General features: G+C 44.2%; 1 protein-coding gene across 1 annotated transcript in view; it reads right to left on the bottom strand.

Annotated features, from left to right (window-relative positions):
* PRKCH (protein kinase C eta) overlaps positions 1–27307 on the bottom strand; it is a 204083-nt gene that overhangs the window by 88299 nt on the left and 88477 nt on the right. The window contains exons 2-8 of the mRNA XM_088473768.1: positions 22170–22233; positions 18960–19110; positions 14151–14185; positions 10126–10214; positions 7540–7669; positions 5473–5600; positions 1532–1666 (exon numbers count right to left, since the gene is read on the bottom strand). Of these exons, the coding sequence (XP_088329894.1) occupies positions 1532–1666; positions 5473–5600; positions 7540–7669; positions 10126–10214; positions 14151–14185; positions 18960–19110; positions 22170–22233 (732 nt within the window). The remainder of the gene's footprint in view (positions 1–1531; positions 1667–5472; positions 5601–7539; positions 7670–10125; positions 10215–14150; positions 14186–18959; positions 19111–22169; positions 22234–27307) is intronic.

The raw sequence follows: 27307 nt of genomic DNA, 5'->3' as shown, positions 1-27307 counted from the left end.
GCAGGATCCATTAGTCCTCTATAGGTGAATTCATTATTTCTAACCCACAGGGTGTTGTATAAATGACAATTTTCACAGTGTGGCCTAAATACAGTTACTCATTGCTGCTTCCATTATGTTTCACTCATCACTAAAGGGGAGATTTGTCAAACCTTTGAGAGACATAAAGTGGAGAAATTGCCCATAGCAACCAGCTTTTATCCATCATTCATCTAGCGAAGTCTATAAAATGAGTGAAGGTGCATACACACTGGACAAGATCTCGATATCGTTCAACGATATATTGTTCATATCATTCCGTGTATGCAATGAACGACCAACGATGGGTGCTCCCGATGGCTGATAACCATAACTTTGGTCGTCCGTACATGCAGGCCAACTTGAACGATATCATCAAGAATTGCCTGTTCAGAGATGTGGCAGGATGACTTCACTGAACGATATCAATCCATGTGTACAGTACACCCAATATCATGTGTCCTGCACTACAGAAAGTTCAAGGGAAATCTTTCACCAATATTGTTCATACAGAACATCTCCCGTGTATGCAGCTTTAGAAGCTGATCGGTTGCTATGGGCAACTACTCCACTTTATTTCTCGAAGATTTGACACATCTCCACCTGAGTAATCATACACGTGTAAATAACAGTCTTTACCCATTTGATGGAATGGGACAGTTAAAATACAGAATTGGGGCTACAGCGCCACAAAGGGGGCTGTTTCCTTGCTACTGTATCTTTCAGCAAGGTGTTAACACTACAGGTATATCTGTTATTAGATGTAAATAAATAAATGATGCAACTAATCTGCATCACCGATCACTAGGATTAGTGCCATCTTCATTGATAACTTGTGATATGGATATGCGTGCATGGGCGCCGAGAGGGGGGGGAGCGGGTACAGTTTACCCGGGCCTGCTAGAGTGGTCTGGCGGGGACAGGGTCCGGCGTCGCCCCCCCCCTCCCTCACAGCAGCTCAGCACACAGCTTGTGCTGGGCTGCAGTGTGATACTGCTCGCGGCTAGGCTGGTGGGCTTACAGCGCCGCCCTCCCCGGCGCTGCAAAAGTGATATTTTTTTAATTTATTTTTCAAGGGGACGTGGTCACGCCTCCAGTGATTAGGCCACACCCCCACCTTTACCCGGGATCGGCCAGGCTCTGTACGGTCCTGTATGCATGATTATGGGGTCTATTTACGAAGCAGTGTTAGGAGAAGTGAAAAGTGACAAGGTGCCAGCCAATCAGCTCCCAACTGTCATTTTTCAAACACAGCCTGTGAGATGGCAGTTAGGAGCTGATTGGCTGGCACCTTATCACTTTTCCTAACACTGCTTAGTAAATAGACCCCTAATATGTTATAAAGCAGCACTTCTTCTCACAGTGTCAGTCCTATTTGGCTGACTGTATCAGTGCTATATCCTCCAGGATTTCCTGCAAAAGATATGTTCAGTTCTAGGAGTCAAATACATCTCCTTCCTAGCAAGTAAGTCACCTCCCCCATTCAGGTCATTCTGATGCGAAGTGTACCAACCTTTCCAAAACTGCCTTTCCCCAGCACACGAATGAAGGCGAAATCCTCTATTCCAAATTTGTACTGTGAAGATGTGTTGGAGTGATTGTCATCTTCTGTGCCGTTTTCTGATCGGGCGGGGCTCTTGTCTGAATGCTATAAAACGCATTGTAAAGGTATTTACTAATTAGGGATTAGTAATATTACTTCTGTACAGTACCCATGCAATGCAATAATATAGATACACACATATATATATAAACATCGATCAGTCATAACATTAAAACAACCTCTAATATTGTGTAGGTCCCTCTTGTGCCGCCAAAACAGTCCCGACCCATTGAGGCCTCTGAGGATGTACTGGAACCAGGACGTTAGCAGCAGATCCTTTAAGTCCTGTAAGCTGTGAGGTGGTGCCTCCATGGCTCGGACTTGTTTTTTCCAGCACATCCCGCAGATGCTCAATCGGATTGAGACCTGGGGAATTTGGAGGCCAAGTCAACACCTTGAACTCTTGGTCAGGTCCCTCAAACCATTGCTGATCATTTTTGCAGTGTGGCAGAGCGCATTACCCTGCTGAAAGAGCAGGGGCGCAGAGAGGGGGGCGGGTACTAATTGCACGGGCTTGTTGGAATGGCCGGGGTTAGACGCTGCCCCCGCCACCCACCTCTTAGCTGTCAGCAGCCCAGCACACGCTGCTCGCAGCAGCAGTCTCCTCTCCTCTGCCTGTGGGGGAGGAGCGATCACACTAATCACAGCGCCCCCTCCCCAGCTCGCAGCAAATAGGGTTTTTTTTCTAAGGGGGGTGGCCACTCGTTCTATGACTAGGCCACGACCCCGTTAGTAATGTGGCCTGGGCCAGCTCTCTACAGCCATTTGAAAGAGGCCACTACTATCAGGGAATACAGGGCCATTTCTAGGGGCGCTCCGCCTCCAACCCCTGCTGTGGAACGCTGGCCTCTGGATTGACCAGAGGCTAAAGAAAACGTGATACATCAGACCAAGCCACCTTCTTCCATTGCTCCAAGGTTACATGCTTTTGGCAGTGGACAGGGGTCAGAATGGGCACTATGACAGGTCTGCTGCTACACAGCCCCATATGCAGCAAACTGCTATGCACTGTGTGTTCTGACACCTTTCTAATGTAGCCAGCATTAACTTTTTCAGCCATTTGTGTTACAGTAGCTCTTCTGTGGGAAGGATCAGGTGGGCTAGTCTTCGCTCACCACGCACGTCAATGAGCCTTGGGCGTCCATGACCCTGTCGCCGGTTCACTGGTTTTCCTTCCTTCCTTGGACCACTTTTGGTAGGTACCAACCACTGCACACTGGGCAGGGCAGAGAGCCTGGCTGGGCCCCAGTAATTCCTGGGGACGTGGCCTAATGTAAGACGCTCTGACCCAGTAGTCTAGCCATCACAATTTGGCCCTTGTCAAAGTCGCTCAGATCCTTACACTTGCCCATTTTTCCTTCTACCAGTGTGTTTGTGTGTACACTACACACGTACACACACACATATATAAATATTTATATATTATAGTATGGGTTTATTATGCTCATTGGAATTTCACATAGACAGAAAAATGTTTACAGTAATGAAAAACAGTGGAAACGAACTAGATAAACCAATGTATAAATACTTCTACATTATCATCAGCTATGTGCACCTTCACATGATATATTACTTTAACTGTACAGTGAGTCTTAAATGTGAAAGCCAGTAAATGTACACACATAAAAAGTAAAATTGGAATTAATATAAAATATGAGACAGTGGTTTAGGCTTATACAGTAAGTTTGGGAAAAATCTGAGCTGTTGCTTTGCCTTGAAAATCTATAACAGCTTGATTTTTTGTAAACTATACTATTTTTTTCAGTTCTTAATTTATTGTGGAAGAAGTTGTTTATATGTGATTTGCTCTCATTATCCTTTGACTTAATTAAATTATTACAGAAAGGCAGTATATTATTATTATTATCGTTTATTTATATGGCGCCACAAGTGTTCCGCAGCGCCTTACAAAGTACATAAATAGATTTACAGTGACTTACAGTACAATACAATACAATACAGGGCATGGATAATATACATTGCTGCATTCGCGACCATAACACCCAGATAAGCAACAATGCAAAGCAACCAAGTGTTAGGTGCCCTGGTAGAGAGTAAGAAGTAGATGGAGGTAGAGTAAGGAGAAGCACAAGATGGTAGAGGGCCCTGCTCATAGGAGCTTACATTCTAAGGGGGAGGGACAGACAGACAGGGGTGAAACAGATGGGGTAGGCAGGGAGAGAGGAGTATGTAGCAGCAAGTTAAGATGAGAGCTGAAAGGCTTGGATGAAATAGTGGGTCTGTATGTATAGTTAAAGAAAAAAAATTGAACTGTGATAGATTTACACGGCAAAGCAACAGCTCAAATTGTGAATCTATGAAGTTACCAAACTTACAAGTCTAAACCACTGTTGTGGGGTTGGGTATGGGAGACCGGCAGTCGGGATGCTAACCGTCAAAACACTGTCAGCGGCATCTCGATGCTTAGAATCCCGGCAGGAGTCCGTAAGCATTGTAACCCTTCACACCCTAACCCTCCTTTCTAGCATCCTAACCCTAACCCCCCCCCCCGAGCAGCCTAACCTTAACCCTCTCGGTGGAGGCTAAACCTACCCCCCTAAGCACCGTAAAGCTAACCCGGCTGCTATACTTACCTTCAGGATGCCGGCTGTCGGGATTCCGGCATCGACTTCTCAACTGATTTCGGGATTCTGGCGCCGGTGTTCTGACCGTGGGTCTGGATTCCGGCGCCAGTATTTTGACAGCCGGCATCCCGTGCGGCAACATATTCACTACATCACGAAAAGATAACAGGTCTGTTTTCAGAATATAGACAACAAATGCTGTCATTGGCTGCCATCTTGTGGATGTATTGGGAAGTATTCTGCAACAGATCAGATGTGTCCTCACTCGCCTTTGCTGCAGTCACGCCAAACTTACCCTCTCAGCGCGCCTGGTCGAGTGAGAATCTGCTAGCGCCGGGTGTCTTTTTTGACAAAAATTTGCAGAAAATACGGTTATTGGTGCATACACACGGTCGGATTTTCTGTCAGATCTGAACGATAATGATTGTAAATATCGTTCAATCGCTCATATCTGAAAGAAAATCTGACATGTGTAACTGAAACGATGAATGATGCGCGTTCCCGTTTGTCAGATAACGACATCTGACATCTGATGTTTGCAGTTAGATTTGGACGATTCCATTCATTTTAATACCGTCTGAAATCGTTCAAATCATTCATCTGACCGTGTGAATGCACCATAAGTCGCTGGATACTGTGCGGATTAAATTGATGATTAACACTTGTATATCTGTGTGCGACTCAGTCTCTCAATCAGCATACGAAACGCTACGATGCAGTGACCACAGCTTTTTTCCAGTCCAAGTTCCGTTTACACAGCTAGTTACACAAAGATATACAAAGATATACAAGTGTATAGGAAAGAATCCTGGACTGCACACCCTGAATATCTGTCTGTTTTTGTGCCAAAGATATACAAGTGTCACATATCAAATTAATCAGCACAGTCTCCTGGGACGTCCTAGTCACATCGCATGTCGACTTGGACACATTTTCGGCCAAAAAAAGATACCCAACACCAGCAAAGTTTCACGGCACCTGACGGAACACTCACGCCAGGCATATTGTGCTGCATGGCGTACTGCGGACTGATGAGCAAGGACACCTCCTGTATTTCAACTTTTTCCTTTCTCATCAAAGAAAAGTGGAAAAAAAAGATAAAGAAATATTTACTGCTTCTTTGTGTCACTGTACTTGACAATGAACAGAATTCCTGGCTCCATATCTGCTCTGTAATATATTCACCTTATCCCGTGAGCGTTTGGAAAGAATGGAAAACGATACATTATTTATTTCTGGTTGCGCCCTATCTCCCCCATTGCTTACCCGTGTGAAGGCAATATTCCCAGGCTGTAACCCCATCCCCGCCAAAGTGTTCGCTAGCTCCACTGAATTCACTCCGCAGTTAAGTGCCACGTTTGCCTCACAACGCTTGTGTATATTCATTTTGCATACTGTAAAACAAAAAGATGATAGAATAAAGAACACACCACCATTACACACTGCATGCAGTCTGGTTTCAAATGCTGTTGTTGCTGAATTTTAAAAATACAAGATATGTTCAAGACATTGGAAAGATATTAAACATGACAAGTTGTCAGTGTTCGCTGCTGAGCAGATTTGTAATCTTCAGTGAGGCAATTCTGCATTTACAATAGTAAAATGTTAACAATGATGCAACAGCTGACAGAGAGCGACATTGGTGGGAGATATTCTAAAGAGGCAAAAGTGCCAACATTCAGTAGCCCATTGGGGATGCAGTTGGGAAGCCGACGGAGGGAATTCCAACCGCCGGCTTCCCGACTGTCATTTAACCCTTGCCGGGATTAGACAGACGTCGAAATCTCGATGCCTGTCATTTTACCTACGCCAGGATCCCGGCATCCCGATCGAAGGTAAGCCGGGCACTGGGTGCGGACAGCCGCGCGGGGAGGGTTAGGTTTAGGGTCCCCGGGGGGGACTTAGGGTCAGGCACCCCCCCGGGAGGGTTAGGTTTAGGCCAGGGGAAGGGGGGGTTAGGGTTAGGCACCCCCGGGGGAGGTTGGTGTTGGGCACCTCCCCAGGGTACTTAGGTTTAGGCGGCGGGGAAGGGGGGGGGTTAGGTTCAGGCACTTAGAGGGGGGATTAGGGTTAGGCACTTGGGGGGGAGGTAATAGAAGGGTGAATGATGACAGAAAGGGATAGACTCAGTAAAAGGGTTAAAAGTTGGAAATGAGTAATGAGAAGGATAAAAGGTAGAAGGGGGAGGATCCAATGATAGTCATGAGGTAAAGAGGAAAAATTATTGGACTAGGACCAGTAAAGATTAAATGAAAAGAATGTTTCCTAGGTGGTAATGCAGCTCTGAAATCTTCCTACATTCAATAACTTTGGACCAATGTTACGGGCGGCTGCTTTATTTTACTTCCAATATAAGTGCGGGTTAACTGTGGTCATACGCACTTCCATCTTTGCTTTGTGGAGCCTTATACAAAGCATACAAATCATTTACAGCACTTTCTAATGATAAGATAAACAGAGTGATTGTATGAGAACCGAGTGGGTTAAACCTCAAGTCTGGGGGCTGGCTTGTGTAACACCATGTGACTGAATTTGTCCTATTGGGATAGGCATGTGTGTGTTTACTTAGGTATGTGAGGCTGTGTGAGCTGAGACAAAGCCTCTTTTGTTCCCATCTTCCCACTCTCCTTCCCTATGTGGTTTGGTGGGATTTTTTGCAGTTAGCTGTTTTTGTGGCAGGAAAGAACGTCAGATCGCCACTTAGGGTGCAAATTGGTTCTGTTTTTAGTATTATAGTCTTTGAGTGTGATCACCTTCGTTGACTTATTAGTTTGCTGGATCACCCTGCCGGGGGCAGGGTCATCATCCTACCGGGTGGGTAGTCATGTTAGAGGGTTGAGTGGATACCTATTGTTGACATTGGTTTAGTTCTTGGTTGCTGTGCACCTTGGGCGGTGTCCGCTGGCTATGCATGTCTGTGCTGGGAAAGGTTGGAGTAGGACGATTTTTGCCGTCCTTTCTTTGCCACCATACTTACTATCAGTTAAGGTTAATTTAATATTAGTTATATAATTTTAATAAATAGCTAACAAATTATTCTGCCAAATCGCATGTCTCCGAGTCTTTTATTTCATATGGTTTATTTAAGTATGTGTTTTATTATATGGTGGAGGCACCCCTCAGACGATAGAAGGTTTAAAGTGTACAGTTATAAACTCTGCTCCAAGGCCTGAGGGTTATCTCTCCCTATAAAGGAGTCAACCATCAGGGATTGCCTCAAAAACATTTCTATAGAATTTGAAACAAACACTCTCACATGCACTTTGTTATAATAACATGTTACATTATATTTTTCTACACGATTTGGAAAAGAAAAATTAATTAAATTCTTACTTTTACACTGTAGTCCTTGCTTCAACAGCCCCCATAACAGAGATCCGCAATGGTCACAAAATGTCAGCATTTTGTAATTGTGATAATGGAATTTGTGAGGTAAATTGATACCAAACCGCTGTTCAAAGATCTAATAACAGAACACATTGTTACTGCTACATAAAAGAAGCAGCAAAGACATCTGCGTGCAAAAAGTTTCACAAAAGTCTTACAATTTAATTTTATATAGTCACACAGCAGGTTTACAATGACAAAGTTTTCTGCCGAATAGACAGTTTGAAGATTACGAGAAAACTATCTGTAATGCCCGGCATTGCCAAACTTTCATTTATTTATGGTCTGTGTCCACCCGCTCTCTTTGTCTACCCACACTTCTCTCTATCCTTCCTTTTCTCTCACCCACCCCACGTCTCCTCCTCTCTCCACAAACTCCCTCTATCAACGCCCCTTCATTCTCTCTTGTGTATCGCTGACACTCGTGATGACATCATTTTTAGCAGCACTCCGTTTTATTATAGATTATGTAAATTCCTGGGTATTTTTATTTTTATAACACTTTTCTATAGTAAGCCATTTGTAAGATTCATATATCTTCGAGCCTTAATAATTAAATCTTTGACCATGTTATGAGGCTAAAGGGAGATCAGATTCTAGTTATCAATTATCATCTAGTACAGTAATCAGTGGCGTAAATTCATCGCAGACGCCCGGAGGCAAGTTATAATTTGGTCCTCCCCCCCCCGTAACAGCCGCTGACACTGTAATGTAGCATCTTGCATGCAGATACACCGGCAGTTGCACACAGAATATAGGCATGCCACATATCATTTTAATCAGCGAAAGCTGCTTGTGCCTCCTATTCGCATTGCTGTGCGAATAAGGATCATTTGAAGGGAAAAATTTGCACAAAAATATGCTCGGCACTACTGAGCCACTCTGCTCTCAAAAGTTATGTGTCGCATGGAGGATAGATGTATGTGGACACATCTGTATGCACTGTATGCATTAGTCACAGATAAGATAGTGACCTGTATGGTGCAATTAGCATTAGGCTCAGAGTCCTCCTGATGGAGAGGAAAATAACAGTGGGACGGGGAGTTGTTGATGAGGGGATGCACCGGAAATGCTGCACGGGTCCGAGCGGCAGGGCCGTAGCTAGGGTAGTGCGGTCGGTGCCATGGGCCCACCACAGGTCAGGGGGCGCTGTTTGGGCCTATCAAATTTCTGTTTATTATCATTCTCACTTGTAGCTTCCTCTTATTTCATCCCCAGCATCTCCTGGCCTCCCCTATCTTTTCCCTGGCCCTTCCCCATGAGGTCATTCCCCTTTTTTTGGTGCATTATGTCCCTTTAAAAAATGAGGGGGGCGCCAATGCTCTTTCTGGCACAGGGCACCAAAAAGTCTAGTTACGGCTCTGCCGAGCGGCTGAGGAGCAGTGACGCTAATGAGTAGGGACAGGCTATAGATAGACGAAGGCAGCAGCTGATGGTCAGATACAGAACTCTCCACTAGTGTATGGTGGCTTCTCAGGTGCCGGGAAGGTGACGGTACACTCCGGGTACATAGTAACAGCCCTAAGTGGGGTAAATATATTGTGGACAATGGAGGGAGGTGCCCATTCAGAGCTGGAGCCTAGCGGCAGGCGCCTCCATTGTCTCCCATAGTTCTGCCCCTGACAGTAATATAATGATAGGAAGATATTGATTTCTATGGGCAAGGGCAGCACCTCAACTATGATAAATATCCACCTAAATCTCATATTTATGTATTTATTAACAGTGTTTTCTATAGTTATTCATTTCACATCATACAACTATTTTAATGTTTTATATAGTAAGTCACTAAATGTATTAACATTTTATAAACTGTATATTTGAAGAACTAGCTGCGATTATAACGTTTAAGGTTTATACTCAATAAATGGACGTGTTTATAATCAGCCATACATCAAGAAGGGGTTACATAATCCCATGCCATAAAGTGAAACCTTGTTTCTGCAAAACTGAGCAAACTGATGCACCTAATCTGCATTTAGCAAGAAGCATCCTTAGTGATCCAAACTCTTCCCATTGGGTGGTGAAAACTATGCATTCCCCATGGACCATAGCATTTTGCCCCACATGCTTCCCAGGATGCAACTGGGCAAAAGTGTGAACTGGTGTCCATGGCAGTGAATTTAGTAGTTGAAGTGAAGCAGAGAGTATAAAGGGACAGTCTATGGTCTTGTGGCGTGGCCACGCAGCCATCGTGACGTGGGCAAGTGCCATGCCCTGATTTAATGAGCCTAAATGTTGGCTTTATTTTGACACTGCTATTTAGATTGGAGCTAGGACTCCCAAATCTAAATCTCCCTGCTCATTTTACATCTGCCCCACCTGCAAGTGCAGTTACTTGCATTTTTTTTTTTGCTCTGCTTCCAACTCAGAATTAGACCCACAGTGTCTAACTATAGGTACTAGGGGGATTTTGACTTAATAAAAAAAAAAAAAGAAGCTTTTAGACTGAGAGACAGGATGTGGTTTTCTGAGAACAAGATGCCGAGACCAGAACAGTGTGAAGAGTAAAAAAACCCCATCATACGTCACCTTTTTTTCCACTTTAGCCGGGTTGCTCATGCAGGTGCAGGCGGTGACGATCAGCTGGTGGCAGCGCTTGTGAACTACGCACGTGCAAACTGAGTTGAGAGAAGAGAAACCATTTAATCCAGGCATCTGTGCATTTAAGTAGATTAGTCACCATGGATAAACATTTCCTAACCCAATAGTACACTTAGAACTGGCATAGCCATCAGTTTTTACTTTAGTAGTGATATTATGTTGTGTCATTTCAATCATTCTCAATGGAGCTTTCTCATGAACGATGCAGGAAAATGTGGAGAGACAGCAGATAAGAAGTTTGTTTATTGTAGCATCATATACCAGTCAGGGGCTGAACTATAGGCCGTGTAGCCAATGAATTGCACTGGGGATATACTTGTCTACTCTCCCAGAAGCTGCGGGAGGCTCCTCATTTTTCGTGTAGCCCCCCAGCACCCCCAAAAGTGTAGGCAGATCTCCAACATCCTACCCACTTCCTAGTGATGTGAGCAGGATGCGTAAATTTTAGGGGGAATTCACGGGTCCATAGGGAGGGGGCGGGGCTAAAATGAGGTGAATCACATAGCCCTGCCCCCTCCTCTCGGAGCCGCGAATCGCTGCCATTTCCTGTTATGGGACGGGGCCTAATGATGTCTACAGTCCCCGCCCCCAAAGTTGTAAGTAGAATTTCCTCTCCGGGCTTCTCCTGGGGTGTAGTTCTGTAAATTCGGCAAGTATGACTGGGGCCCACTGTAATGAAGGGTCCGGCAACCAGCGGAATTATCAGCAGTACTAACAATGAGTCAGACTGATAGACTACAGTGCGCTACAGTACAGTGGCTGCCCTGCCCCTGCGAGCCCAGCAGAGCAGAACCAGCCACGTACTGCGTTTCTGGTTCCTGCCCTGCACTCCACTTTGTGTGCACTAAACAGTTGCTGCAGCATTAAAATAAGCGAGAGTGAGTTTCATATTTAAAGTAAATTTTAAAAAAACATACGTGACAGTCAGGGGGGTTTGGAGGCCAAAGCAAATTTTTGCACCGGGACCCACCACTCACTATTCCCACCACTGATACCAGTACCTATTTTTATTAATGTGTGCAGTGATTAGAATGACAACACGGTCCTAACTGCAGATGTGAAATTGCACATTTCCTGATGCAGATGGACAGGCCTGTGCAGGCATAGGGAGACTGAATGCGGGGAGAAGCACAAAAGGTGCATTATGGCCACTAATGTCAAAATGTCATTTGTTCTTGCGGGTGCAGACGTGATAAAATGAACATGGTGCAAATTATATAAAGACGCTATTAACATGCACAGATGTAAACATTAATTAAATATGGAGACGTTTAAAATAAAATCAAAGACCTTTATTGTTTTGTCTTAAATAGGGGGAAAACCAATATAGGAGGGAAGATTTATATATTTAAGGGTCTGGTTCAACAGTGCTATTTTGTGCAGTACTTTGGGATGACGCTGACAGTGCTTCCAGATAAAAGTCTTAGATTACACATTTGCAGAATCTTGTATAAAGCATCTGTGACAATGAACCATCAATATGTGAGATGGGGTTATGTTTGAGCTTAACCCAAAAAATAGGTGTAAAATGGCTGATTCAGAGTTAATAGCAAATCAATAAAAGGAGCAATTTGCACCTTTGCAGAGAGAGATATAAGGTTGGGAAGAGATTTATCCAACCCCATAGGCAAACGCAGGGGGGGTTTCCATCTGCCTGGAAACCCCCCTCCCCAGCCCACACCATGACCACATTAGAAATAGTAATATAATGGAAATTTATTAGCGCTGCACGTTCTTCTCAGTATCAGAAATGAAATATATAGCACCACCTGTGGATCTTTTAACATGTATCAGCCAGTAATAAATACACCTGTGCACCAATTAGGGGATTTGGAAAACATGCACTGTTAGGGATGCACTGCTATAGAGCCCAATATGTACATATATGTCCAGGGCAGTGCTAGGTTCTTTTGCTGCTCCCCCAGACTCCCGGACTTGCTCTAATGCTATGGAATGGCGCCCACATCTAAAATAAAAACATTCAGCTTAGGCAGGATGGCTCTATGGCCGCATATAATGGCTTATTGTGATCACTGGTCCTGTATATGCTGGAATTATGATACACAAAACACTTTGTATGACACATATTAAAGCTGTTTTAGTGCTAATTCTACCCTCTTCATGGACTGGCCACACTCACTCTAAAATCAAGCATTTGGAAACCTCCCTCTAGAAATCCTGCTTTTGCCACTGGACCCCATTACAGGGGGTAAGCAGAACATCGCGCCCCCTGGCGTCTCACTTATTTCTTGGTGGGCTCCTGAGGTGAGAGGGGTCACCAGTGCGGGCCAGAGGCAGAGTATAGGGCCCTGGGGTCTTTTCTACCCTGTCCTCCTCTGTGTGGTTGAGCTGGAGCTTAATTTTGGCCGTACAGATCTCAGCAGGAAGCTACTCACGGCGCCCTCTGCTGGCTTGTACTCTACGCAAAATGCATTGGCAAGCCCCTTGCATGGCATCATGATTTGTTGCAGGAGCAAATTGCTCTCTCTTTTATTTGCTCCTAACTGGATCATACCCGAAATCTGCTATGGCTGGAAATATTTCTGCATTGAAAATGATCCCTTATATGTGGTGGATTAGGTTCATTTTAATACAATGACGCCAAGACCCATAGTCAATTTTCCACGATGTGCAAACACCACAAACTTTGTTTTAGAACTATTTAATCATTGTAGTTTTAGAAAGAAAACAAAACACAAAAAATAGATATATAGATAGATCGATGAACATTTGAAACACACAATACTAGATTATCCGAATCATATCGTAGACATCAATGTAGTTCCTTTGTATAATAAGGCCACAAAAGAAAATAATAAAAAAAAAAAAAAGAATGAAATTTATGTTTTAAATGCTGTAATATTCGCTGAAGGTGATAAGAGTTACAGCCTTAACAACAGCTAAAGAGTACATAGTTTCCATGACACGTTGACAGAAAACCACATCTATTCTACAAGTGGAAACTTTTTGAAAGCCAATCACCGGTCTAGACCTCAGAGTGATATTTAATGGAAAAAAAATAGCTTTACACCTCTGCTTTCCTGGGGTTATGCAGCAGTTCTGTATGATAGGAAAATGCATAGAGTAACAATTTGGGGGACTGGTTCTATGCAGTTTTCTTATACTCCCAACAATACAGTTGGATCACAAGCAAATGGGCAAAGAAAATTATTTCAGAGATTATTGTAACGTATCACAGGAGATTTTGGGCAAGGGGCTGGGAAGAATAACTGGGATCATCATACAGTCATGTATTTGTATTAGAAGTAATGGATGGTTGGTAAAAACAAAATACAACAAAACAAGTAGCAAAGGTGATAAGTAAAATAAACAAAATATTTTCTATGCAGACCTGCGAACATTGCTGCCTTGGCCATGTGTCTAGTTTTTCCATATGCTAAACACAGTTTTGGACGCTTTTTGACACACAACCATATGAAACAAGCTTGTAGATCTCATCTTGACGAATAAAAACAGGATTACTCCCATTCATTGTTCACAAGTCATTGTCTCATAAGCAAACATGTTTTCTGTTGACTAAGTTAACATTGGCACTGTTACAGTAGTGTCCGCAGAATCCAAGTCATACTTACCTTCTCTTCCGGAATGCCTAGGAGATTTACAAGTTTTGGGGGCTCTCTCTCGAAATCACCAGAGAGTAGACCAGCCTTCTGGATCTGCCCATTACCCCAGAGATGTGGTTGCTCTGGGTGCTCTATTACGCGAAACTGGTCATCGGGATTCTGGCACCCGCTCCACAATGCGCCAACTCTTAGAATTGTACAGTGAGGGTTGCGCCTTAAAGAGTATACAATTGTCAAGCCGGCTGCCTTAATACCGGCAGCCGGCTTCCCGACTGTCATATCCCGGCGAGGGTAAAATGCCCAGAGAATATTTTAATTCAAAAATAAAATTACACACAATCAAAGCATTATAGGAATGAGTTACCATACCTTGACACTGGTATCCCTGCTTGCCAAACACTCCCCTGTTATAAAAGAAAAATTATAAAATTATAAAGTTACCAAGCACATATAAACATTACTTTGGCATTACATAAAATTCACACGTGTATATACCATGCTTGCTGACTTATAAATTCTCCTCCCCGGGAGAAGCCTGAGGAGGAGAAGCAGGTGGGCGAGGTTGGGGGTGGGGCCGTCTGGGTGGTGTCATTAAGCCCCGCCCCCTCATGGGAATTTACCACGAACGCTGAATATTTAAAATAGGGGGTGTGGCCAAATTACACGATTCTCATAGAATTGCATAATTAGGCCCCGTCCCCAACACACGGACCTGCCGATCCCCGGTAATATTCTCCCCACTTTACTAGGAAGTGTGCAGAATGCGGGGGGTTACCCAAAAAACTGTGAGCCTCCCGTGGCTTCTGGGAGGGTAGACAAGTATGGTATATACAGTACTATGATATACAGAGTGATTTTCCTCAGCTGGTGACCTCATATGACTGATTTACCATCAGCGCTGTACAAAATCCTAAAATCAGCTGTCTCCCCGAACACTTTCGGAGCAGTGAAACTTAGCGCTGCAGAGTCTGACTCGAAAGTGCTAGCGCATTTCCATGAACTAAAGCTCACGCAGGTGCACAAAGTCCTGGCATCCGGCGGAAGGAGCAAGACAGGGGCGGTGGAATCCAAAAAGGATCCCTCTTCACAAACCGTCTGAAGATGGAGAATGCTCCAGCAGTCAAGGTCTAAAAATATTGTATTTTCGGAGCTGGATGAATTTAGGTAAGCAGGAGATATCAGAGAAATTACCTTTATGATGGATGGCCCCAAAACTTAATTTCTCCAAAAGTAGGTGAAAATGTTGATTTTCCCCAGCTTTTGTAGAAAGTGATAATGAATAGACCCCTAAATGTGAAAAACCAAAAAGGGATGAATAAGTTTTTGTAGCCATTATATAACACAAGAGGTTTAGCTTTATTGAAGTGTTTAGTAAACATACAGAACTACCAACTGATATGGATAGAGGTAGTTTGCTGTGTGTTTGGGTGAAACCAGCTGTAATGTTCTAAACGTTCTGTTTCTGTATTCTGTCATACGGGAACGTCTCATAAAAATCAGCTGGTCAGCCTTTCTAGATTACATGTGTGCTCCTTAGGGATGTGCGCCGGACCATTTTTGCCAGATTTGGATTTGGTTCTAATTCGTCGTCCGACTTTGGATTTGCCAAACTGTGGTGACTGCTTTGCATTTGGAATTTTTACAGAAATTCACAAAAAAAGCTAAAATCACATAAATTGTTTTTTTTGTCTTCCTAGAGTATTATTAATCTCGATAACATTAATTTCCAGTCATTTATAGTCAATTTAGACCACCTCACAGCTTAGAATATTGTTTTCACTATTATTGGCAAATGGTTGCAGTGAGCCGACTGGTTACTAAGCGTCAGAGCAGCGACACAGACACCACAGTTTAAAGCACATCTCTGAAACATTGCCACACAGCAGTGGCAGAAATGAGAGGTAGTGCACATGGAATTGTCCTTGGGCCCTCCCACCCACCCAGTGGGGTACGGCCAGCAGAATCACAGTACTTGTATACAAAGTGGCCTACGGCCCAAGGAGTCACAGTGCACAATCTTATTCACATTACACCACACATGGTGCCCCTGATTCACATTACACCATAAAGTAGTGTCTCTTATTTATGTTATTACACACAGTAGTGACCCTTTTACACAATGCCCAAAGTAGTGCCCCTTTTACACAATGCCCACAGTAGTGACCCTTATACACAAAGCCCACGGTAGTAGTGCCACTTACACAATGCTCACAGCAAGAGTGTCCCTTACACAATGCCCCCAGCAGTGGTGTCCCTTAGACAATGCCCCCAGCAGTGGTGTCCCTTAGACAATGCCCCCAGCAGTGGTGTCCCTTACACAATACGCCCGGTAGTGGTGACCCCTATGCAGTGCCCTTAATAGTAGTGCCCTCTATGCAGTGCCCTTAGTAGTAGGGCCCCCTATGCAGTGCCCCCCCGTAGCAATGCATCTTGTAGTAGTGCCCCCAATAGTTATGCCCCCTGTAGTAATGCCCCCAGTAGTGTGCCCACATTAGTAGTGCCGCTAGTATGCCCCCATTACCAGTGCCCCCAGTAGTATGCACCCATTAGCAGTCCCCCAGTAGTATGCCCACATTAGCAGTGCCCTCCGTTAGTATGCCCCCAGTAGTATGCACCCATTAGCAGTGCCCCCAGTAGTATGCCCACATTAGCAGTGCCCCCAGTATTATGCCCACATTAGCAGTGCCCCCCATTAGTATGCCCCCCCATTAGCAGTGTCCCCAGTAGCATGCCCCCATTAGCAGTGCCCACATTAGCAGTGTCCCCAGCAATATGCCCCTATTAGCAGTGCCCCCAGTAGCGTCCCCTTACACACAAAGAAAAAAAAAAAAAACTTACCTGAATCACCGATCCTGCCGCCGTTCGCTCTGCTCTATCACCCGCTGTGGATGGAGCCGAAAGACGGAGCTCATGAGTGAGAGCTCCACCCAGCTCCCTCCATGCAGCAGCCAATGGGAGTCTGTCTGACTCTCATTGGCAGCTACAACAAACATACAGCTGCCGGTGCAGGACTCCGGAGAGGTAAGCATAATTATATGGGTGCAGGGTGTGAGGTGCATACACCGCACACCCTACACAAGTTATAGATACATCAAGGGATCTTCATTCCATGCAGTGGTGAACCCATAATCTCCATGCATCGGTGTGACAGGAGATTTAAATCATTATTCTGTGCTTCTTACTCCATGTCTGGCCTCCATTTCCTCGTCACATGATTTATCTTGGCTCCTTAAACTAAGGATGTGCGAGCGGTGTCACCGTACAGAGAGCAGGGCTCTGTGGACAGCACTGTCGCTGGCCCATGGCCCTTGTTTCTGGCTAGCTGGAATGGCAACTATAGTCAGGATGGCTACTGCAGTGCTGCCCAGAGCATCCTTTGAATGCTCCAGACAGGCACCCTGCAGTCTGATCAGCCGATCGGGGTGTCTTCAGGATGCTCCGGTTAGTGCTGCACTTACTGGTGTTGGCCCACTCTGCGCCAACGTAATGACGTCATGCTCTCAGGGGGCAGGCCGGCACATGGCGCAGTTGAGCCCTGTTATGGTACTGTTTTGAGGATCATACTTGCTGTTCTATCTCCATTCACTGCAAACACAACGACCAGGCGTTCTCATTTAGGGAGAGTACATTAAGGAGAAGGGCTGCCATCAGGGGGGGGGGGGGCCGGAGAGAGAGGGGGGCCCGGGTACAGCGGTGCTGGTACAAGTGACATAAAGCCGGCGGCATGTCAATTATTGTCACAGCTCGCGGACCGGCAGCCAATCAGGAGTGGCCGAAGTGGCCATTCCTGATTGGCTGCTGGTACGCAAGTTGTAATTGGCTCGCGGCCGGATATCATCGCTCTGTGTAGCATGAACTGCGAAAAAAGCGAGGAGCGGCCATTGCTGTGTCTGGCAGTGGGACATGATGGTCATTATTATTATACAGGGGGAGCAGACTGTGGTGCTGCATTATCATAGTATGGTGGAGCAGCCTCTAGTAATGTGTTGTTATATTACAGATGGAGCAGACAGTGTTGTGTAATCATAGTATGGTGGAGCAGCCTCTAGTGCGGTGTTAGAATAATAGTGGTGAAGCAGACTGTTGCCCTGCTATAATACAGGTGGGTCGGTCTATAACACAGGTGGGTCGGTCTCTGCTTGTTAACAGGCTGTTCTCTGGTGTCCTGTGATTATAATTTGGGGAAGCAGAGACTGGTGTCCTGCTATTATAGCACAGTTGGAGCAGTCTCTGGTGCTATATTATAATACAGGGGTCAAGACTCAGTTGTTTCAATACTGGTGGAGCAGACTCTGTTATAATAACAACCACAGTCCAAACTTTGAGAATTTTTAAACCGGTTTACACCAAAATTAGTGTCCCACCTCCTGGTGTAGCTCCGCCCACCTATACAGCCCCTGGGGGGCCCTGCCTGTTTTGTCAGTACCGGGCCCCACATTTTCTGATGGCAGCCCTGTTATGGCCCCTTTTATGTGGCACCACAAGCCCAAACCACTTATTTTTTTCTCTGTCTCAACTGCTTATATCTTCAGCTGCTTATCACTGTGCAGTGTCGTCCCCTCAGCTCCAACGGTCACTCCTCCAACTCATCTTTTATAAATCAACTTTATTTTAAAATGACACTTACCAAAATGGCAACTGTGTGGTATCATATAGAATTCCCGCCAAACACAGATGATCAAAAGTAACAGGTAATTCACAGCGACATTCTGGTGAGTATTAAACCTCTTATCCTTAACCCTAATTCGTAACCATAACCCTCCCCATAGTGCCTAATCCTAACATTCCCCCCTTCCCCCCCCCGCAGCCTAACCCTAACTCCCCCTTCCCCCTGCAGCCTAACACTAACATTCCCTCCCTTCCCCCCACAGCCTAACCCTAACATCCCCCCCCCCGCCTAAGCCAAGAGATCTGCTAGGCTTTAATGGAAGGGTGAGGTGTTTGAAGCCTAGAACAATTGTAGATAGTCTGATTTGGCAAGGGAGATTTGCAGTTATACATTTCCTCTTACCGTCCGAATACTAGTAATCCAACCATTGAACAACAAAACATTAAACATTTCTAAACTAGTTGACCGACCTTGCAAACAAATGATATCAAACCATTAACACAAGACTTAACGATCATTCAAATCCAAAATTGAATCAGCTAACTTATATTTTTCCATGTCATACTTACCAGATGAAATCTTTGCAGTGTGAGCAGTATGTTGGTTGCCGGAGATAGGTTGCCATGAACTTGTGCCCATTGACTTGGTGCACTCTCCGCCTCATAGCTCTATGGCGTTTCCTTGTAAAGTGCCTAAGCAGCCGCCCATCCCGCATGGTTCCTACAAATTCAGTGAAAACGGAAGATCAGTTGCAGCAGATATTTCAATACATTTGCCAGGCCCAAATTTCGATGACCCCTTGTTTGCTCATTGTTTGAGAAAGGGTTCTCTGAGGTGTACTTAGGTTTGTTTGGTGTGTTGCTATCATGCCATCTAGGTTTACTGATATAGTACTTTGGACCGACTTAAACAAAGTAATGTACACATCAGGTATTTACATTATGCAGTTTAATTCTAAAGAGAGACAAATGTCTATAGAGCTGTACGAATGCTAAATACTGGAATAGGCAACAATAACATGAGAAGGTCAAAAACTAAGATGGTTCATAACAACTTCAGGCCTAATTGGTGAAAATGTCAATAGAGAAGGTTCAAATTGTATATATAATTCTATTTTGTATGGGTTGCATTATAATAAGCAGACACTTTTATGTTGTTTGAACTCTAGTCGGGAACACTAAGGTCTAGATTACTCAGAAGGCAGATAAAGAAAATGACTAGGTCGCTGTTTGGTTCTCACCCATCTTACGTGGTTGTGCCACTCCTTTAGCATTGCACCTATTATTCCCCCTAAGGAAGCCATGGCAGTGGGTGTACTGTAGCATGCATCCTGTGGTGGGTTTACCATAAGATATAGAAGATCATAATATATAAGTGGCTTTCTCAGTACAAATGTAAAACTATAGAGTCACAGGAAGACGGCCCATGCTAGAATATTACTGTGCACATGAAGTTGTCACTGTGTGGTCAGAGTGCTTCAAAGGAAATGGAAGAACAAGTTTATTAGTATACAGAGAGGAAGACGGTCCAGCCTAGCAAATGCATCATTGTAATGATATATACATACAATATATAATAAACTGCACATGTAATTGTAGAAGTTTTTTTTTATAAAAAAACTTAACTAAAATGCAAATTGCCTTACATAATGATAAAACCAGTATCTGAGATATACTTTGTCAATAAGCCTATTGAAGGATGGTGGTATGAATATTCTTCTTATGATGAAGTCTGGTGAATTGGGAACAAAAGTAACAAGTGGTGATAATGGATAAGCCCCTTTTTCTGCATTTTCGCTTCTCCAAAATGTATTACGCGGCAGTCTATGGAGAGATCACTCTAGCAGCGCCTTTCTCTTAATAACGCAGCCGCCAGTTAGATATGACGGCAAACTATTAGAGTCACTTACTAAGAGACAAACTGCTGAGCTTTTTGTTACTTTTCTAACACACAGCGACATCGGAGGATGGCGCTATGGTTAGTTACATGTTGTGCCACACCTCCAGATGTCCTTGAGAATTCGCCAAATGTTCTAATGGTAATTAATGGCTTATTCCTTATTATATCGTATGCTCAACATGGCCACCCAGGAGCATAATGCTTCTGCAATACAGCATGGCAGAGATTGGCAGAGAGGTGAGTCACCGTAACACCTCTCTGCTGACTCATTTAAATATATTGCAGTACTAAGTGACATCTTTATACATCTCCCCCTTGGTCTAATGAAGGTCGCACACCCTGATCCAGCTGTTCAAACTAGTAGACGAAGAACCAAATCTTTGTCTAACTTGGCCATACACGTGGGTGACTAAACTGGACAGATGTGTGCATAGAGGTAATGAGGCAGGCAAACCGGTCGCGGGCACCTTACATTGCACAGTTGGCCGATTAATACACGCAAATATGGAAGCAATTCTCGCCAACTGAAGTCATGAATGTTCACTTTAAAGACACCATTGATTCCAAGTAGACGTTTATAGTGCATGGCAATAGTTCTAATCTCTCACATAAAGCAAAAATGGATCAAATTCAATATATCGTTGATTCTTTATTGACCGGTATATGTTTTGAATACTTATCCTTAAGCATGCAATAGCATGTCAACATAAAACTGTACTATAAGCATGCATAATGATCTGAGTTTATACTTGTGTTTGCCTGTGATTAGTGCATATATTTGGACAGTGCTTGATCCATTTCAGCATTTAAGGAATGACACTGAACTTCAAAAAGTTCATTCAGCTCTATGTTACTGCATTGTATACACACAAACTAGTGGTTAACAAAAGTGGGTAAACCAGCATTTTTCGATTAATTTCAATGGCCCATTCATTTTAATTGGTGTGTGCAATGTATGCAAAAACGTCAAAACATAATCAATTCGTTTCTATAAATAGGTTATCTGTGGCACACCCTCTCATATTAGTTATAAGGAGTTACATTTTTATTTTGTGTTGTAAAGGGTGCAACAGGGCAGGTAACTGTCCTGGACAACAAAGAAAAGTATAACATACATTTTCAAATCATCCTATTGTTAAAGGAACATTATTTTTCCTTTTTTTTTTTTTTGAAAAGTACATCTATAATTGCTCCAAATTGCCTATGAAGAGTTTAAAGACATTTTAGCCCCATGTAAAAGGTCAGGGCTACCACTAGGAGGGGCATGGGAATTACTAGTCTGTGGTCCTGAGTGCCCAGGGGGCCCTCCAGCTCCCTAGAAAGAACAGCCACACCCCCAAGATTGCATGACCATGTCCTCTACAGCATGTAAAGAGAGTCCTAGTATTTGCAACGGGGAATGGCCATGAACCAACTTGCTTGCCTACAATCACCAGGTCCTAATAGATCACGTCCCCTGGTTAACGTTGCTGCCTGAACACCTCCAAGGACATATAGCAGCAATCACCCAGGATGTTGGCACGCATCCCATCGAGTTCTATTCTCTTGCCCCTTTGAAAATGTTCCAGCCAGCACAGCCATGAAATCAGTAGGCGACTCAGCCATGGCTGGTGGGTTCCTGGTGGAAATGTTTTTCTCACGACAATTAGCACTAAGTGGAACAGTTAATTAGTTGTGTATTTCTGTTTAAAAGCAGAGCAAGCAATATGACCATACCCAAACACAGCATTAATATAAATATACAGTTATTAATAAAGAGTAACCAGTCATATTACTGAGCATTTATAGAAAGAGAAGTAAAGGGAGAATGAGCTTAAACGTAACTTAATAATGAAAGCTATGTCTTAAGTTATTTAAAAGATACAATAAAAATTGCTTACCTTCTGTAAAACTACCTATCAGCGTTATGGCAACAAATACTTTGCCCTCTGGTTCCAATTCAATCTAAAAAAAAAAAAAAAAAAACAGGGAAATTACTGTTTATATACAATTGTGTTAATTGCTTAATGTTAATAATGTAAACAGACATCCCCCCCATAATGTCACCTTCACAGGACAATCTACATTGAAAGTGGTAATGGGTAACCTCTATTCTGGTCTTTAAAGTGGACTCACACAGGAGGCTGCCATTGTGCTGGCTGAACCAATAGTGAAAAAAACAGGTACTATATATTCACTATTAGCCAGTGCTGCGTCTGAGGCGGGATCGGTATGATTTACCGCTGGCCGGCCCACGGTTCAAATCCCAACAGCGGAAGCCCGGCAGAGGTGAAGATCCCGACTGCGCTAAAGCCAAGTATAAACTAACCTCCCCCCTAACCCTATCCCCCCCCCAAGTGCCTAACCCTAACTCCCCCCCCCCCCCAAGTGCCTAACCCAAACCTCCCTCTAAGTGCCTAAACCTAACCTCCACTTCCAAGCTGCCTAAACCTAAGTCTCCCAGGGGGGAAGGGTGCCTAAACCTAATCCTCCTGGGGGGGTGCCTAACCCTAAGCCCCCCCCCCCCGGGAGCTCCTAACCTAGCCCTCCCCCCCCCCCCCCTGGCTGTCTGTGTCCGGCGCCTGGCTTACCTACGATCCGGAAGCCGGACGTCGGTCTCTCGGCGTAGGTAAAATGACAGGCGTCTGGATTTCGACGCCTGTCATTTAACCCTTGCCAGGATTAAACGGGAAGCCGGTGGTCGGGATTCCGTCCGTCGGCTTCCCGACTGCTTCCCGTCTGGGTCGTGGGTCATAAAGTCACAGCTACTAACATGACGCACATTGCCCGAGACCAGCGCTATACTCCCATCTAGATTCAACTGTCTAAGTTACAGTAATGGATTTCCTACTGCACATCTCATCTGTATATAGAATTGTGCATTTCATAGCCCAGATCGTTGAGCGTCCAATAACGTCATGCTCATGTAAATGAATTACAATCCCCCACACACTAAGGGGTCTATGTACTAAGCCTCGAAGAGAGATGAAGTGGATGGAGATAAAGCACCAACCAATTAGCTCCTGTCATTTTTCAAACACAGCCTGTGACAGTCAGGAGCTGATTGGTTGGTACTTTATCACTCGATCTCTCTCCAAGGCTTAGTACATAGACACTTATCTGAAGTACCCCCTGATGGTACGTGAAAGATGCATCATGATGATGAGGATTATGCAGTCTAGCGGCTTCTGGTGTCTGCTGGCGTATTAGCCGGGCCCTACCAGCTGATGGTGCTTAATTCACTTCTGTTGCGTATATTAGTATTATTTATTAATACATTTTGTCCACCTATCTGGATTACTTATTTGTCATTTCCAATTGAACTACTGCAGGAAAGATAATTTAGAACTTTAAAGCAGATTTCAAGGTACTTATTTCATTACTGAGCCAAAACTGAAGCTTATGGGTAAAATGGATTGTGTCCGTAGGATTCTACACTGCAAATGTACAGTAATAACCAGTCATATTGGCACTATGGGCTGTATTTATAAGGCAGTGATAACCTTTACTGTAGTTTTCTGCATAAGAATGGGTTATCCCTGCCTCAGGCATTTTAAAAACAGGTATACTGCAGAGAAATCATGGACCTCTGATGCAGTTCCTGTGATTTATTTGCACAGCTGTATTATAAGTCTGGAATGAGCGTTGTGAATGAGCGTTGTGATAAAATGTCAATATATAAGTTGAGCTTCCCGCAGGCTGTGTGTATAAGGTGTAGTATATAATTTAATAAATGCATTCTGTGTTTAGATTTGGGTCCTATATTTCATTATGGTATGCAAATCAGGGTTGCCTACCTTTAACATTCTCTTCCCGGGAGAAGCCCGGGTAAGAGATGCAGCAGGGGGCCGACGGGGGCGGGGCTTGACGATTTGCGTCATTAAGCCCCGCCCCCTCGTGGTAAAATTGCCACGATTGGGCACAATTTACATAGGGGGCGGGGCCAAATGCTGTGATTCATGCAGAATCATAGCTTAAGCCCCGCCCCCTTCACGGAGACCTGCGATTGCCGCGGGTATTCTCCTAATTCTGCCCGCTTCACTAGGAAGTGGGCAGAATGCGGGAGAAATGCCTACCCTTCCGGGGGTGCCGGGGTTACCCGAAAAATCGGGAGCCTCCCGCGAAAACCGGGAGGGTAGGCATGTATGATGCAAATATTTAAATATACAGAATATTCCGATATCCAAAATACCCCTGGTCCCAAGCATTTTGGATATGGGAGACTCAACCTGTATAACATCATCTTCAGGCTGTGTGTATAAGGTGTATATGAAACAAATAATTTCCTGTATGTACACAAACTTTGTTTGATGCACAAAATTGTTAACAATATTGTATAAAATAACCTTCAGGCTAAGGGTATAAGGTGTATATGAAACAACAAAGCATTCTGTGTTTTGATTTGTGCCTCATTCCCAAGATATTTAATTACGGTATGCAAATATACCAAAATACGGAAAAATATGATATCCAAAATACTTCTGGTCCAACGGCCTGTGTTGGAAAAAAGACAGGGGCTATTGGTTGTTACTTTCTCTCCCTCCAAACTTTGATAAATCTCCCCACTAATGCTATCTCAAAATGGTGTTATGAGAAAGTTACTGGTCTGTGATCCATGGCAAAAAGACTAACCCTGTGCTGTGCAGATGGAATTCCAGCCCTTCCGGCTCACTCCTGCCCAGTCTGAAGAGAAGTGCTGCATTCGCTGGCCGGAGAGAGTTATACTGAAGATTCTTCATGGCTGGAGAAAAGCCCTGTTCCCCAGAGGACTACGCTACTGGCAAGAGTTTGTTTGCATAGGACATCAGGAGACACAAAATGCATGGTTGCCGACATTCTGGCTGCCCCTTCCAGGAGGAGGCAGCCAGATCGGAATAGCAGGGGGCGTGACCGGTATTTGGGAGCGGAGCGGGGCCAAAATGATTACTGGCATTGTGAAGCAGGGGACGGGCCAAAATGACGCGAATCAGCATCCCCCCCCAGCTGCGGGGGATTATCTTATAATCGTTATTGGCGACAAATTATCGGCGATGACATCATTTTTGCATATTGTCATGATCCCCGTATTCAATTACATTGACTTTTCGCCGATGCGAAAAGTCAATGTAAAAGAACGGGGATAATTCTTGCCAGCCTTTAGCAGGCGAAAAAAAAGTGCAGAATTGGGGTTTAGGGGTGCAGGCTTAAAAAAAAATAGCCTGCACCCCTGGGAATGGTCCTTAAAAATGATCTGTATCAAAAAAAAAAAGTAAAAATAAAAAATAGGGACACCCCCCTAAAAAAAGTGAAATTTTGGGGGTAAAAAAAAAAAAAAAAAATTATGGGGAACAAGTTTTAAACTAACAAAATAAATTCTAGAGGGGTTCCCAAGTATGCGGCAGGTGTTTTAAAGAATGCGGGTGGTAGCGGCAGGTGCATTTTTGAAGAATTTTAAAAATGCACCTTAGGGACTTAAAAATATGCTTGCACCCATTTTCATGTACTCCAAATTTGATCCACCTAGTTTTTTTTTTTTGCAATAAAAAAGGCTAAGACCTCTTCTTCACCCCTTCTTCCCAGGCGGAAAAAAACACCTACCCGTCTATTTAAAAACCATACTTACCTTCCGCAGGCCAAAACAGGGGTATCCATAGTGATCCCCCATGTCAGGACATCTTTAGGGGAGTCCCTGGATTATTTCCCGAAAATTCACTAATTTTTTCCGATACTTTTCCGCCGGGTCCAGTTTTCGCTGCTTTGTAATTCAATGCAGGGATAAAGCGGGCGCGCGAACGATACTTTATCCCTGCAAAACCTCCGATGTGGAGCGAAAAGTCCGGCATGGGCTTTTCGCTCCCATATCGAACAACCCCCTATATCGGATTGATTGCTTATTTCTTATTAAAAGTAAATTATACAATATACGTATAGCATCTATTAAACAGCACATTTAATAATTTGCAGTGTACTGAGATAAAGGAGTTGATTCAGAGCCGCTCGCACGATGTGTATGCAAATTGCGTAGGCAGTGCAATGCATTAGCACGCCCAGTATTTCTTAGAGAGCGATCACATAGTGTATGCAGACACCCACCAGACTGTTGTAAGACGCCCACTTGTGCACGTCATGTCCAGGAAGTGTATGCAACCATCGGTACATCGGGTAACATCGGATGCTATCGCATCGCTTGAGATTGACCATTCCCTGCCGCAAGCACTGCGAGCACTTCAGAGTAAAAACAAACCAGGTGACGTGTACTATGATGCTGTCTTATATTTATGCACACCCCTAAAACGCCATTGAGATGCTCAGGCACGCCTGTGTTTGCACCTCCACTCCCCCGTTTTTAATGGCCAGCCCCTGTTACCACCTACAAACTGCTTCCCCTGTCACTCACTCTGCTGGGCTGTCTATGTGCAGCGAGCAAATGCATTGTGAACTTTCGCTAAGGTATGCGCACGTGCACTGTGATGCATATGCATGCGCACAATGCATACACACTGCATACCATCAGCAGCAGCAAGCGTACCAAGTACGAACCAATCAGCTCCTCACTGACATTTTCTAACACAATCTGTATAGTGACAGCTAGGAGTTGATTGGTTGGTACTTTATCTCCATCCACTTTATCTCTCTCCAAGACTTAGTACATAGACCCTAAAGTGCCAACCAATCAGCTCCTAGCTGTCATTTTTCAAACATAGCCTGTAAAGTTAGTTAGGAGCTGATTGGTTGGTACTTTATCTCTCGTCAAGGCTTAGTAAATAGATCCCTATATTTCCTACCACACACAAACTAGGATTAATTCATACTTGCCTACTCTCCCGGGATGGTCGGGAGCCTCCCGAAAATCGGGTGGTGCTCCTGGCACCCTGAAAGATTGGGATAGTCTCCCGGCCGGCCCCGACCCTCCCGCCAGCTTCCCGGAGGAGGCAGTCACATTGTCGCCAAGTATGCATTAATTACATCAGAAGCTAATATACAAGTTTGTTTTGTAGTAGGAAAGAAAACCAAACCACCTGAAGAAAACCAACTGAAACACATGATAGATAGGGCCGTA

Source organism: Taudactylus pleione, unplaced genomic scaffold (assembly GCF_031769625.1).
Source record: "Taudactylus pleione unplaced genomic scaffold, aTauple2 ptg000139l, whole genome shotgun sequence".
In the NCBI taxonomy this organism is placed as follows: domain Eukaryota; kingdom Metazoa; phylum Chordata; class Amphibia; order Anura; family Myobatrachidae; genus Taudactylus; species Taudactylus pleione.
This window is presented reverse-complemented; position numbering and strand designations above follow the sequence as displayed.